The following is a 15513-nucleotide window of genomic DNA, read 5'->3' on the forward strand; positions in this document are numbered from 1 at the left end:
TGTTAAAAAAAAATCGTTAATATATGAAAAAAGTTAATATATGAAAGAAATCATGTTAAAGATATCCTTAGGGTACCTAAGATAAAATAAGTAATATTTTAGTTTTTAGAAGAGAATGACAGGGAATGCTAGAAGTATTTGAAAGTGTAACTAGACCAATATGTAAACTATTTGGCAGTTAATTTATTAAATAGATTTAAAACATTAACTGGGGTTAAATGTTAGCCAGTGATTATCACTTATCAAGCAGACAGCTTAGGTGAGATAATCCTTCTCTAACACAAACACATCTCACATTTCTGTGTAAATTCGAGATTAGCATGTCACCAGTTACCCCAGTGGGTAGTGCTAGTTATCTGGGTTTGAGATAACATCAGTACTTATAGCGGATAAAAGTTTGGAGCAGGGTCTTGTTACAGTTCTCAGGACTCCCTCAAGGTTCTACTTTGGGTGTTACTCTGATTACTGATGACAGGAGCCACCTAAGGCCATTCTTAATGTGTTTATTTAGACAGGGACAAGAAAGAGAAAAGGCATGAAGAGCTGCAGGCAGAGAACAAGAGAAATGGGATCGTATTACATTAAATTCACACATGTTTTCCTTAAGGGGTGGAGTTTTCACTCTGACTTCTTTCGATTGGCTCACTGCGTCCCCCAGCAAATGAACCTACCATCCTCTGAGTTCTGTACTTCCACACTGAGCAAAGTTTGTGAGGCATGGAATCAGGATCTGTGTGTGAGTGAGTAATGCATAGTGTTGCTTGATAGAGAGAAGCTGTTAGATTTATTTATTTTTTTTTTTAGTGGACTGTTTCTCATATATTTCATATAGATATTGACAGCATACTATTATATTTATTATACTTCATCAGACTTTATTATATTTAGAATATATTACTTTTATCAATAATTCAATTATTTTTTTTAGCTATGATCTGATTTGAAATCAATTCTTTATAATAATAGCAAATTGCTGTTCATAATAAAAAAAAAAAAACATAATCGATAATTTATTTTAAATTGCATGTAATGTCGAAGTTATTTTAGAGTCAATGAAATAATATTTTTTTTTACGTCTTTGTAAAGATATTATGATAGTTTGAGACCTAGGGAACTAAACAGATAGTTCAAGATAGATAACATACTTTGTAAAAGTGTAATACATAACAGTTGCCAGTGGATTATTGGTGTTGTTTAATTTTTATTTAATAATTTATTTATTATTTTTGTGTATCGGAATGGTTATCTAAGTACTAGCAATTACTAAACTCTCACACAGCCATGCTTCAGTTTTGGCTTCTGTTTCTGGCCATTTTTTATTTCTGTGAGGGTCAGTATCTTGACAAAGCTCCCATCATTATCCAGTATAATATCTGGGAGGAACAACCAGCAGGCACAAGGGTGGGCTGCCTGTTGGACAACCTACGTCAGAATGGAGAGACTGGATCACTGGAGGACTTCCGGATTGTGGAGCATGGTCAAGCTCTACCATTCTCTGTTGCCAAAAGAGATGGGGTAGTGTTGACACTGGCCCAGCTGGACCGGGAGGAGTTGTGTCGTGGTGCTGAACAGTGTGAACTGGCCTTTAGTGTTCTCTATAGGAAAGGTGGAGCAGTACACTTCCTGCGTGTTAGAGTGGAGGTGATGGACATGAATGACCACAGTCCTGTCTTCCCTAACCCAGTGCAGGAGGTGGAGATCTCAGAAACTGTAGGCCTGAGGATGCGTATTCCATTGGACCGTGCGGAGGATCCAGATGCAGGTTCCAATGGCCTGCAAACCTATTCTCTTTCTCCAAGTCTTCACTTTTCTTTGGATATCCGTCCCTCTGGAGGTGCCAAACAGCCAGAATTGGTGGTTATTAAAGAACTGGACCGGGAGATGGAATCTTCTTTTGAATTAACATTGTTTGCTTTTGATAAAGGGAACCCACCCAAATCTGGCAGCACCAAAGTCAAAGTCATAGTCTTGGACTCCAATGACAACAGTCCTATGTTTGAGGAAAATGCTCCAATAGTTGACCTTTCTGAAGATGCAGTACAAGGCACAGTAGTTATCAACCTTCATGCTACGGATCCTGACCAGGGTGCTAATGGAGAGGTTGTGTACTCACTCAGTAAACATGCCCCATTAGATGTACAGAGACTTTTTAATGTTGATCCTCAAACAGGTGCTGTAGTTTTAAAAGGCCTTTTAGACTTTGAGGAAAAGAGATTATATGAGGTAGACATACAAGCAAAGGATCGTGGTCACAATGCTATCCCATCCCACTGCAAAATGCAAGTAAGGGTTCAAGATGTCAATGACAATGCTCCTCGGATACACATTACGTGGACTCCCCCAGATTCTCCTGTGGCAACTGTTTCAGAAGGGGCAACAAACGAGACCTTTCTAGCTCTTGTGATGGTGTCTGATGCTGATTCAGGTCTAAATGGGGCAGTGAAAGTCCAGATACAGCAAGGATCAGGCCCATTCCGTCTCAAGCAAATCCATGGAGACAACTACATAATTGTTACTAATGGAAGCTTAGATCGGGAGCGACAGGTGAAGTATAATATTACACTTCTTGCTCAGGACAGTGGTGTTCCTTCTCTGTCTTGTGTAAGGCATCTGACTGTCCATGTTCTGGATGAAAATGACAATGCACCAGTATTTCCCAAAACTCTCTACACTGGTGTTTTCAATGAGAATAATAAACCTGGATATCATGTCTTGACTCTGGAAGCCCATGATGTTGACTTAGACCTTAGTGGACAAGTGTCGTATGCAATTAGAGAGTTAAATGAACTTGGCACACCAACTGCTTTTTTCTCAGTCCATCCAACCAGTGGGGCTGTTATTGCTCAGCAGTCATTAGACTATGAGGAATCACCGACATACTCCTTTGTTGTTGAAGCAGTAGATCATGGGTACCCTCCAATGACCAGTAGCGCTACTGTGCTTATTATGATTGAGGATGTTAATGACAACTATCCCATCATCAGGGAACCACTTCCCAAGAAAGGTGTTGCAGTAGTGAGCATTCCAGTAAATGCAGATAAAGGAGAGATTGTGACAGAACTTAAGAACAAAGTTCATGGAATCATACATCCACTGAGCAATCATTCTTCCCAATACAGGCTTGAAGGATTTTTGGCCACAACAATATTAGCAAGTGACTCTGACTCTGGTTTCAATGGAAATCTCCAATTTAAAATAATAGCAGGGAATCCGTCCAGACTGTTTTGGTTAGATGAAACAACAGGGCAGTTATATGTGAACACCACCAATGCTACAGAATTGATTGGCAAAGCTTTTAAAGTGGTCATTGCAGTGTCAGACATGGGAACACCCCCACTTGTCACACAGACAACACTAGATATTACATTCATCAATCTTCGTGACCACCTTAAGAACTCTGCTCCTGGACAACAGGCTCAATTTAGCTTCACAATGCTTTTAGCTGTCTGCATTGGGGGAACCTGCTTGCTTTTGCTCCTAGTTGTTGCTTTGGTTACCACATTCTGTCGCCCAGAAAAACGAGACACTCGTGCTTACAACTGCAGACAAGCTGAATCTACCTACACTAGTCACCCTCGCAGACCACAGAAACACATTCAAAAGACAGATATTCAGCTGGTTCCTGTTCTAAGGGGTAGAAAGTGTGAAACACCTGAAGAGGAGTCCCAGCCACTCTCATCTAGTTCTTCTCTTCCAGAAGAACCTCACAAAGAAGGCCAGCTTAGTCTTTCACCAACACTTGCTCTCCTGGTACAAAGCCAAACTTTTGCTGAAAATAACGGTACACTGCCATTTACACAAAGCAAGACACTCAGGAAACCTGGGAGCATAGAATGCCCACATACCCCTACAACACCCTACCGAACCCTGCGCAAGGCACGAATCCCTTCCTCATCCTTGTCCTTGCACTCACAGTCCAACACACTGAGACGCCATAAGCCTGAAGAAGTAAATACATCGACTGACTCCCAAGCTGTAGCCTCTGGTCCTTTCACACAGGCCACTTTGAGGAGAGCAAAAAACCCAGAAAGAAATGAAAGGCCTCAGGAACAAGACCACAGACAAATACTACGAAATTTGGTGCGCTTATCCATGGCTGCTCTTGGAGAAAACTCACTTGAGCTATCTTCGGCTTCACCTGAGGTGCAGGTAAGAAAAAACTTTAACATAAGTAATAAGAAAACTTTTTGGTATTGATTCATTTCAGTTTAATGAGTTTCATAGATATTAAAGTTATAAGAATCTCTTCATGTGTTTTGTCACACGAATAAGCTGTTTGAGTCTATCTATTGGTGGCCTGAGGGGACAGCTGACAGGTGATATCGGTACTATGGCATTAAGGCAGGGCTCATACACTGTAACCCACACCATTGTGCCTCAGGAGAAATTTAACAACCTTCAATATCACATGACAAACTTTTTGAATAAAAGAAAACATAGATGAACTCAGGGTGAGCTCCTACTTGAGTAGGAAAATGTACTGTAATGTAAAACCAGACACTGTATGTCTACTTAATAAAATATAATACAGTTGTCCCTCTGATGTACAATACACAGGTTTTCAGGCAACTGCTAAAACCTGATACTTATGAACTTGCGTTTGTAAGAAAAAAAATAATTAATCGTTTTGAAAATGCTGTGCTGTTCAAATTGCATTCTCTGGGCCTGTGTTCATCCAAATACATCTCGTACATTAAACAGAACACAAGGGCTGGACATGAGTTTAAGCCTCTCAAAGCAACATACACCCCTCTGTCTTTCCCTCTCTGTCCACTCTCCTTCGCCTACATGACCTAGTTGGCATTTTGACTTAAGCAGAGACTAAAGTATAGGAAATGGAGTTAAATCTTTCAGGGTCAGAGACTAGTTTACTGAGGTGTATCCTGACAGGATACAGCTTGAAGAAGAATAGGTCCTGCGTAGGAATGGTTTCCTGTCTCATTTACCCAGCCTCAATGCTCTTTGCCCTCCATCTGACTTTTTTTCTTACTCAATAACCTAGTGTTTCCCTCCCTCTTCTTCATCTCGGGCTGCATCCACCCCTAACAATGTAGTACTGTATAAATCAGGTTTACTGAAATCTGAAAGGTAAACATGTATACATATTACACATTGCACAGTCTAGGAGGAGTGGATATTATATTGTATACAACAGTGTATGTGACAAATAGCACACTTGAACCTTGAATTGTGAAATGACATGAAAGTGCATGTTATGTTAATATTTCATGTACAGGTGCCAAGGTACAGTAGTAGTACTTTATACACTGAAATGTGTTTTAAAAAAATAAAAATTTCAATTCAAAAAGAGTCATAATTATCTACACTATATTCAAAATATTAAGATTTCATTCTTTTTTTTCCACAGCAGGTGTCTCAGCTATTGTCTCTGCTACATCAGGGCCAGTTTCAGCCTCGACCAAATTTCCGTGGCAACAAATATTCCCATAGAGGAGGCCGGTAAGCTCTCTCATTTCTGTTTATTATATTATTTCTTATTTGAATTTCTTTGCAATTAAAGATAAAAACATAAATGTAAAAATAGAGTAGGCAATTTATATTATTTTGAAGCACTGAACTACGGAACAATAGTGCAGGTGGTTGACTCATAAACAAGGTTCCACACAGTGAATTCCAGAAAATGGTGTCTCATATTCCTCAGTAGCCTCCTTGGCACCAGAGTGGTACATAAAGCATTCTTGAGCAGGACATAATGCTTATCTCACTCATATGACTAACACATCAGTGTCAGAAAAAGATACAATCACTTCAGTATTCATTCTACAGCCAGTTTGTGGCTTTTAGTTGAATCCATTACAGTGAATCTAATAAATGTTATCTCAGAAAGGAAACTTGGCAGGCAGGACATGACTAGACCAAACACCACACCATCATAATCAGAGCTTCATTGTTTCATTCAGTTTAGGTGAAAAACAAGAAAGTCACTGATGACACATAAATTAAGTTTGATGTGCAAAGGATCACATCTCAGCAGGTAGATCATCTTTATATTAGCTTTACATTTAAGACCCTTATATCAAAAGTATGTCGCTTCATTTTGATCTACAGGAACCTTTTACTGAACTGTGCTGTTTCTTAGATGTTGACAATCTCTTAAACCACTGTGCTTTTCTATATTGCTTCTCTACTGTGAAACAGTTATTTGATATAAAAATAAAATACATTAATTAATTACTGACCTAAGTGACCTAAGTGTCATACATTAGCCCTTTTACACATGGGTTTTGCTCAGGTGTCCATTTGGGAAAGATTTTAGGAGATAAAGCATCTAAGTGAGAAAGCAGTTCTTGTAATTATTTTTGGCTAGAATTTTTCTTAAAGTACTTGTAAAAACAATCCCACAAGGAAACTAAAGCAAGATTGCAAATGCAAATTTTATATTCTGTTAACTCCTGTCATGTTCCACTGGTTAAATTAATTTTTTTCAATTTGGAAAGTCTGCGATAAAAGTTAACAAATATTTAATGCTTTGAGAGAGAGAGAGGGAGAGAGAGAGAGAGAGCGAGAGAGAGAGAGAGAGAGAGAGAGAGAGAGAGTGAGCGTGAGATAGAGAGTGAGAGAGAGAGTGAGAGAGAGAGAGAGAGAGAGGGAGAGAGAGAGAGAGAGCGTGAGAGAGAGAGAGAGAGAGAGAGTGAGAGAGAGAGTGAGAGAGAGAGAGTGAGCGTGAGAGAGAGAGAGAGAGAGAGAGAGAGAGAGAGAGAGTGAGCGTGAGATGGAGAGAGAGAGAGAGAGAGAGAGAGAGTGAGCGTGAGATAGAGAGTGAGAGAGAGAGTGAGAGAGAGAGAGAGAGAGAGAGAGAGAGAGAGAGAGAGAGAGAAAAGCATTTTGAAAAAAAGTGCAAATTATATGTTTTTGAAAAATGTATGCTAAAAAATCTCAGGTGATGATATGTAACGTTAAAAAGAACTGTCAGAAATTCAGGTTAAAAGAACAAAAAGCCATTGATCTAATCAAACTGAATTTTAACCAATCATGATATATTACACAACAGTAATCCAAAACATTTAATGACTTAGGATGCCCAAAACTATAATTTAATGCAAAACTAAATACTAGCCCCAAGTCTCTGTGCTACTTGAACTCACCCTCACCTGAAATCAGTCTACATTATGACTTCTGAGCAACACTAATGAATGTGTAAGATTACTGAAACCTTTCTTGTGCTTGTGCTCTCTCATCTTTTGCTGATCTTAAGATCCGGACCACAGGATGCTGATTGGCAAAGTACTAAAGACAGTGGCCACGGGGAAAGCGAACCTGGAGACGTGGACTGGGAGGCAGGCAGAGACTCCCCAGTTGACCCCTTGTTGGAGGAGGGCCTAACCAACCTGCTCAGCAACTATGGTTAGAGCCTTTAATGCTTTACACTGACAGCTGATGATAATATGGTTGGGTCAGATTTTGTCTCAGTTAAATTTGTCATGGCATGCTAGATAAATATGAGGGTTAGTTTCACTCTAAACCACGGATTTCCTCAAATCCTACTTTCTGTCATATGCTGTTCATTTGGTATGGTGTCTAATTACACATCTTTGGAACTATGTAAAGTTCAAACTTACACACTACTCCACATACAACTGAAACATGTCAAGACAATAACGGCATCAGCCAAAATAAAGATATTGGCATGATATTTCATTGCACAAGACTAACATTTAAGGGAATTACATTTCTATTTTTCTTCATCAGTTGTTAGTTCTCATTCTGTGCTTGGAGTATTTATTGTTTTTTCTGTTCTAACAAGCCTGCTCATCTCATCAGCTTATTAACGTTGTGTCATGAATTGTCCCAGATGTGTTGAGGCAAAGAAATCAGATAGTAGAGGTCCTCCAGGGCTTGAATCAAGATCTGCCTAAAAGCTTTGAGGTTACTTATCCTAGAGTTATGCTTCAACCAGAACCCTGTAATTCTACAACCTGACAGCATAGTTTCTTAGATGGTTCACTCCCAAAGGCACAATAACTGAAAACTGAAACCAGCTCACTTTCAGCTTAGTTTTCTCAAATGTCAGGTTGAACTTGATGAAACAAAACATTCATTTGGTTTTAAGTGCATGTTATCATGTATACAAATGTCACTATGGATTATTTTAAGAGTCTATATCCAGCTCACAATGTCAACAAACATCCCAAATAGGAAATATAATATTACATCAGTTAAGGAAATCCTTAGACACCCACATAACTATTTATTATTTTATATTTAACTGAACTTGCTTTAGGTTCTGAAAATTCTTGACTGAATATTGAATAGTAGTACCTTTTAAATGGAAAGTATAGGCAGCTCTCTTCATCTCTTTACTTCATAGGACTTTACTTAAATGCTTTATTTTACACCTGGCACCATAATAAACACCATAATAATATAATTTTACACCATAATAAATATATAACTTTTCAAAAATCAAAAAATCTTAAACTGGGGTTATGTTAGTATCTTTTGCCATTAATAATGTCTATAGAATGGCATATGTACAGTATATATCCATTTAAACACTTTCATATCATTACTGTGGTAAATGAATATATTTCTCTGTGTATTGTGTATACATATATAATGTAAGCGGTATTTGGACTGTTTGTTTTTGGCCTTTTGTATAGAATTAGTAAATGCTGCCATGGGCTTCCTTCCATGTATTGTTCTGAATTCTGTCGCCTTCTCACTATACTACTGCCTCAGTTCCTCCAAATCAAAGACTCATGGCTTGTTTTTTCACTTGCCAGATTTTAAATGCCTTTAGGTTGGGGCAAGAGGTCCTTATCTTTAGGCTGAAGCTTTTTGAATAGTGTTTGTCTGATGGTTGTAGGTACTGTAATCTCAGGAAGGTGTGTGTGTATGTGTGTATTTGTGCAGCAAATTTGAGTCAGCCTTCCTCAAGGGTATCATCTGCTGACACGGTTTACTCATGATGATTAACAGTGACAGTGACTCTCATCTTTAAAGCCTGTTTAGTTCAGAGTGCTCAAAAGTCATAGCTTCTTTATCCTGGCTACTTCTATCCTTAGAGTTCTTATTACAAACTCAGACACAGTGGAATGGGAAGCAAAAGGGCATTGTGTGTGTGAGATCCAATCTCTCTCTCTCTCTCTCTCTCTCTCTCTCTCTCTCTCTCTCTCTCTCTCTCTCTATATAGATATATATATATATATATATATATATATATATATATATATATATATATATATATATATATGCACACACACATAGTATATGTAATGTGTGTGTGTGAGTGAGTGAGTGTACGCAAGTGCTTTCACATTGGTATCTCTATCTCCCCTCAAGCTCTTCATTCTTCACTCTCTTTTGCACTAAAGGTGACCTGAGAGATCTGACTGTATACTATTTTACATTTTTTCTGTGCTATCACAGGTTGACACGGAATGTTTGGTGTGATATTTACATTTATATTTATGGCATTTGGCAGATGCAAATACATACAACATACAAAATACATACGACATACAAAAGTGCTTTTCTTTATTTTTTCTTTCTATTTTTCAACCATACACAAAACAAACAAGGGAAAAAGTCCAAAAGTTCATCCATCATTTAAAGACAGCCAGTGACTCAGCTGTTCGGACATCTAGGGGAAGTTCATTCCACCACATAGGTTCCAGAACAGAAAAGAGTCTTGCTGTACAGTATATCTACCTCTTACACTAAGAGATGTGGGACCATTGAGCAATGCTGGTAGTTCTGAGGGAGCGAGGTGCAGTGTAAGGAGTAATAAGAGCTTTGATGTAAGAGGGAGCTGGTCCACTTTTATGCAACTACTGGAATCCAGTGGAGGGAGCACAGCAGTGTGGTGGTATGTGAGAATTTAAGCAGGATGATAACAAGTTGCAACTGCATTTTGGATCATTTGCGCAGGACAAACTGTGTTCACATTATATGCAGTGGTTTAGACAGGGAGACCTGTTTTTTTAATAGTAAAAATTAATTTGAACATGTTATCAAAAACGCTTTTTTAGTTCATAATACTTAGTCAGTGTAATCTGTTATCTGGCCACCTATGTATCTAGCTAGGTTGTTAATGCATGATAATTGCACTAATCGCTTCTAAGATAATAAAATTTGATTTTGCTAAAGTCATGATTGAAAAGTGGAAAAAAAAAGACAGATGAGATAAGTTTCTTTACAAATGAGACAAATTGAACAGTCAGATGGAATTTTGTCAGTTAATTTTCTTGTTGACTTTTAACTGTCTGTCATGGAGTTAGTCTAAAATTCACTACGTAGTAGCCAATAGCATGGGCATGAGCCATTGCTGCTTGTTAGTAAGTTAACATGTGAGTTTGATTGTAAGCAAGACCTGGAACTGGAAACCTCCTGGTGCGGGGACCATTTGGCTGCGGTCAGGCTTTGTTGGCTTTGTCTGGTTTTAATCAAAGTGTAATTGGATTTGAGAGATGAATGAAATCTCACTGTTTTCCCCTGTAATTATTTTTAACAAGCAAAGAAAGAGAGATTGAGAGAGTATTAGATGTTTGTTTATAAATGGATAAGAAGTAGAGATGAGGATTTAAGGAACGTGCAGCAGATCCCATATGTATTTGTTAATAAGTAAGAAAGAACAAAGCAAAAGAAGTGAGCAGGTTCGTCTTGGCTGATGTGAGTGAGTGTGTGTGGTTAGGGGTTGTAAGCATGTGCATTGATGCATTGATGTGGTCCATGTGGGTTTGTTTGATCATGGCCTACCATGTCTGAGCAGTTATACACACAAATACACCATGCCACCAGCAGCAGCTCTTGTGTAAGTCAAATGTGTTTCCTTTCTTCCTTTCTTTAATCTGGAAGCTTCTGACACTGCTCTTATTTTTGTGGTTCCTCACAGGGTATATATATATATATATAAATATAAATATATATATATATATATATAGAGAGAGAGAGAGAGAGAGAGAGAGAGAGCGAGAGCGAGAGAGAGAGAGAGAGATAGGACATAACAGCTGGTTGTTTGCGAGAGCAGCTGGAGGCTTTGCTGATTGGTCGTTTCATGATTCACATGTGGTTGTGGACCACAGGAACCTCACTCTTCCTCCTATTCAAAAATGCATGACAACAGTGAATCATAAAATAAACAAGCTCTGGCAACCGTAAAGAAATTCAGCTTGCTTCATTCTTGTAATGTGAAGCGTGTACAGGATGTTGTGGGATTATTTGTTGATGCAGTCTGGAATGATACGCACAGAAAATACACACAGAGGTATTTGAGGCTAAATTCTCGAATTGTGTGTGTGTGTGGGAGGGGGTGTCCTGTTAGAAAAAAGCTGGTAATGATTATATTAGCTAGGTTTTTAGGCCATGGTCCTCATTAGTCCTGCAGAGAGGAAACAGGCTAGCAAAATCCAGCTGCCTTTTCCGAGGCCAAGGTCAAAACACAGCTTGCTGAAAGTAACCTGAGACACTTTTTTTGTTTGTTTATTTCAATAATTTGCTAGGGATGAGCGAGTACAGCATTATCTGTAACTGTATCTGTATCTGTTAACCATATGAATTATCCGTATCTGTATCTGTACTCGGAGTGGGTGGGGGCTAACCCGGAAGTAGGCGGGGTAGGGGGGAAGTTGTCTTGAAATGGGCGGGGCTTTAACTGGTAATAATTAATTTGTAATATTTATAACACTAGCTTACTACCTTTATGTTTTTATGAAATACAGCAAAAACGTGTCAGACACTCAGTGTCTGGTTACTGACAGCTGAAGGTTTAAAAAAGAAAAAAAATCTCCGACAGGCAGAGACGCAATGCGAGTCGCATTCTACCAAGCAGGCACCACGTCTGAACGAACCCACGTTTACCAGAACTCTGCTGGTTAGTAAGTACGTATTACTAACGTTACAACCCGAAGTAAAAAGCTGAAGAAACCCTAAATGTTAACGGAAAAGACCCGCGAACCCGAGTGACTGAGGTGAGGGAGAGACAGAGAGCTGTTGTGTGTGTGACTGTGAGTGAGCAGAGCGAGACACAGCAACACAATACATCTGTATGTGTGTAGGGGAGGGGCGCTGTGACTAGCCTATCACAGAACGCTGACACAATCAGATACCCAATGATGATTTTCGTTCAATCTGAGCACAGATGTTGACTCGTATTACTCGTATAATACTCGTACTCGGCAGAAGTGCTTTATCCGTACCGGATACTCGTTTCAGCCGAGTATCCGGCTCATCTCTATAATTTACTGAACAATTAGAGCTCAGTTGGCCAAAAGGAGAACCTGCAGTCTGTGCCTTGCCAGCAGTTTTATGCACCATCCAACAAATTAGAAAATATTGAAATTTTAAAGGAGGCACAGGAAAGTGGTATTTTATTGCACCTTTTTTTTTGCAGTTTTTTTTGTTTTTGGGATGAGTAATGAACCACTCTCAGAATTGATACATTTAAGAATGGAATCAGTGGCTAACTAAATAAAAATAAATGCAACCTCTCCTCACAATTTCCTCCCATCCTGTTCATTCATTCATTCATCTTCTACCGCTTATCCGAACTACCTCGGGTCACGGGGAGCCTGTGCCTATCTCAGGCGTCTTTGGGCATCAAGGCAGGATACACCCTGGACGCAGGGCACACACACACTCATTCACTCACACAATCACACACTAGGGACAATTTTCCAGAGATGCCAATCAACCTACCATGCATGTCTTTGGACCGGGGGAGGAAAACGGAGTACCTGGAGGAAACCCCAGAGGCACGGGGAGAACATGCAAACTCCACACACACAAGGTGGAGGCGGGAATCGAACCCCGCCCCTGGAGGTGTGAGGCGAACGTGCTAACCACTAAGCCACAGTGCCCCCTCCCATCCTGTTATTACTTCATATTTACTCATTTGGTTTTTGAAAGGGGAACAGCATGAATATTGTATCCATGGTATTTGCTTCTTTAAGAAGGCTCTGAGTGGAAGTGCACTCATCCCAATCCCACACTCAAGAAAATGATGATAAAATTGAAATCTCAAAAATGAGTAATAAACCACAGAAAAACATGTCTGACATTTCAGCAGTTGTTAATGAAAAGCCTAAACCATGTTTCTCTCTCTTCTCCAGATGACGTGTTTTTGGACACCCCAGACCCAGCGTGGATGGCTCGGCTGTCCCTTCCTCTGACTAGTGATTATCATGACAACCTTTATGTCCCTGATGGGCTACCACCCTCAGAAGACCAGAGTTCTACTTTAGGCCCAAATGACTCTGCCGCCTTCTCTACCTTTGGTAAAGCCCCAGAGAAGAATGGGGCTTTAGGAGGTGAAACTCTGCTTTCGGAAGTCACCACACTGTTTGAGATGCTAATGACACAGAAGGCTGATGCTCAGCCACGGTCAGACATCCTCTACAGACTTTCTGCAGCTTATCGTCGCTCTATCGGCCTCGATGGCCACCTAGGGCCAAATGAAAAATCTCCTTTAATACGTTGCACCACTCCAAACCGTTACTGAAGTTCAAGTCTCATGTGAACAATGCAAACACTCACCTTTGCCTTCCAACAGCACTGAACCTTCTCAAACTAGTTTTGGTTTTAAGCAACTTTGTCATATCATCATCAGTCTCTCTGGGAGGTCTGTCTGGTACAGGCCAGCTAAGGCAAAATACAAAAATCTGTTTCATATTTCCAGGAATAAACTCTATGTACTCTTTTGCAACAAAGTGAAACTGTGATAAGGAGACAAGGAGGCGGTTTTCCCTCTGCTTCAGGTGCTGATCAAATTACTCTACAATGGTGCTTTTCTCAAAAAGTAGTTTATGAGACCTATGGCTTTGAATGGGCATTAAGAAGGAAATGGCTCTTTGTCCTTTTTTGAGACTAAACACCAACAGAACAAATCCTGTCTCTGAGGAGGAATGTGTAAAATTTTCTACCACAATGGATTATAAGCAGCCTTGCTTCCTCTGCCATAGCCAGACTCCTGCTTATTGTTTCCTGATTTCTTTTATTGTAAATAATATATTAAACAAAATTCAGTATTTGATCGATTAAACAATGTAAATAATAGTCATCAAGCAGACTTAAGTCATTACATTTGGCCTAAATCTGTGATTTAAAATTTCAAATACAAAAAGGCATGTAGCTGTTTTAGCAATAATTCATTCATTTGTAGTGACAAATGTCCCTATTTTTCACATTCTTTTGTTTCAGAAATGATAAAGTAAAACTAAAAGAAACAAACTGTCAGAGACACAAAACCTTGCACTTGATTTGTGTGAGCCCTAACTGGGAAAGGTGTTGTAAGTTATTGACCTTGTAACACTATATATAAATGTAATTTCCACATGCATTATTAGGAATTACATGTGCATATTTTTACGTAAGCACTTTGTATAAAACTTTTTTGTATACAACATGAATAAATAAACACTTATGAAACATCTCTTAAAGTATTTCAAATTTGCTGAAAGCTAAAAATGTACTGTTTAATGAAGATACAAGTGTAAAGCACAAAGAACCATACATGTATATACTGTAGCAGATTTTGTATATAACTAGTAATTTGGTGAGAAAACACACACATGCCTAGTAAAAAGGTTGCCAATCCCTCTGTGGGCATATCTCTCTCTCTCTCTCTCTCTCTCTCTCTCACACACACACACACACACACACACACACACACACACACACTCACACACACACACACACACACAAAGATATTCACGTCTCCAAACAGACAGTAACCTGAGCACAGAATTAAACCAGCAACAGTGCAGCTGTGAGGCAACAACGTGACCCGCAACACCACTGTGCCTCCATCATCAGAGGCAATTCACTGAAATTCTTCTGTATGAAACAATAAACACACATTTCTTTTTAGATTTGCTGATGGATAAAAGTCTATATGACAGCCGATTTCTTCCATGTCTTTTATCTTTGGCACTGATGTACTAACTATTCCGATGTAGGTCTACAAAATGATGGTCCCTGTGATCAGAAATTCTGCATTTAATCTCTGTATGATGAAGCTCATAATGCTTATTTGCTAGTGTGCTAGCTTTTTCTACTTTATATGTGCATCATGCTCTACACAGATGGTTGAACAGATTACCCCTATTATTTCCTTGCTACAAGGCTACTTGTGTGCTTTTGAATTTATATTATAACTCTCTTACTAGTTTACAAATCTCTCAACAATCCCTCTAGGACTCTCAGGTCATTTGGTTAAGTCCTGCTAATGATTCCCAGATGTACACTATAGTTTAGAAATGATTGTGTTTTCACTGTTGTTGGCCCTATGCTTTAGAATAGAATACCTCCACATTAGAACTGAATCTATGGTAATTTTTTTCACATACAAATTAAAAACATATAAATTATAAACATAAAGCGGACATAAAGATTTTATTAAAACTTATATAATAATAATAATAATAATAATAATAATAATAATAATAATATCAACAATAATAATAACAATACTACTACTACTACTACTACTACTAATAATAATAATAATTTGTATTTTTTGTTATAAAGCATTTTATTCAATTTATGTTGTTCTTA

The 15513-nt window shown here is 38.7% G+C and overlaps 1 protein-coding gene across 1 annotated transcript; it reads left to right on the plus strand.

The window, feature by feature from the left end:
- The first annotated feature begins 718 nt into the window (after window positions 1-718).
- On the plus strand, window positions 719-14389 carry pcdh12 (protocadherin 12). The gene is made up of 4 exons (XM_060884464.1): window positions 719-4149; window positions 5369-5460; window positions 7217-7365; window positions 13071-14389. Exons 1-4 carry the CDS (start codon window positions 1282-1284, stop codon window positions 13457-13459), a joined length of 3498 nt encoding a protein of 1165 aa, XP_060740447.1. The 5' UTR covers window positions 719-1281; the 3' UTR covers window positions 13460-14389.
- Window positions 14390-15513: the final 1124 nt, after the last annotated feature.

This window comes from Tachysurus vachellii, chromosome 13 (genome assembly GCF_030014155.1).
Source record: "Tachysurus vachellii isolate PV-2020 chromosome 13, HZAU_Pvac_v1, whole genome shotgun sequence".
Lineage (NCBI taxonomy): Eukaryota > Metazoa > Chordata > Actinopteri > Siluriformes > Bagridae > Tachysurus > Tachysurus vachellii.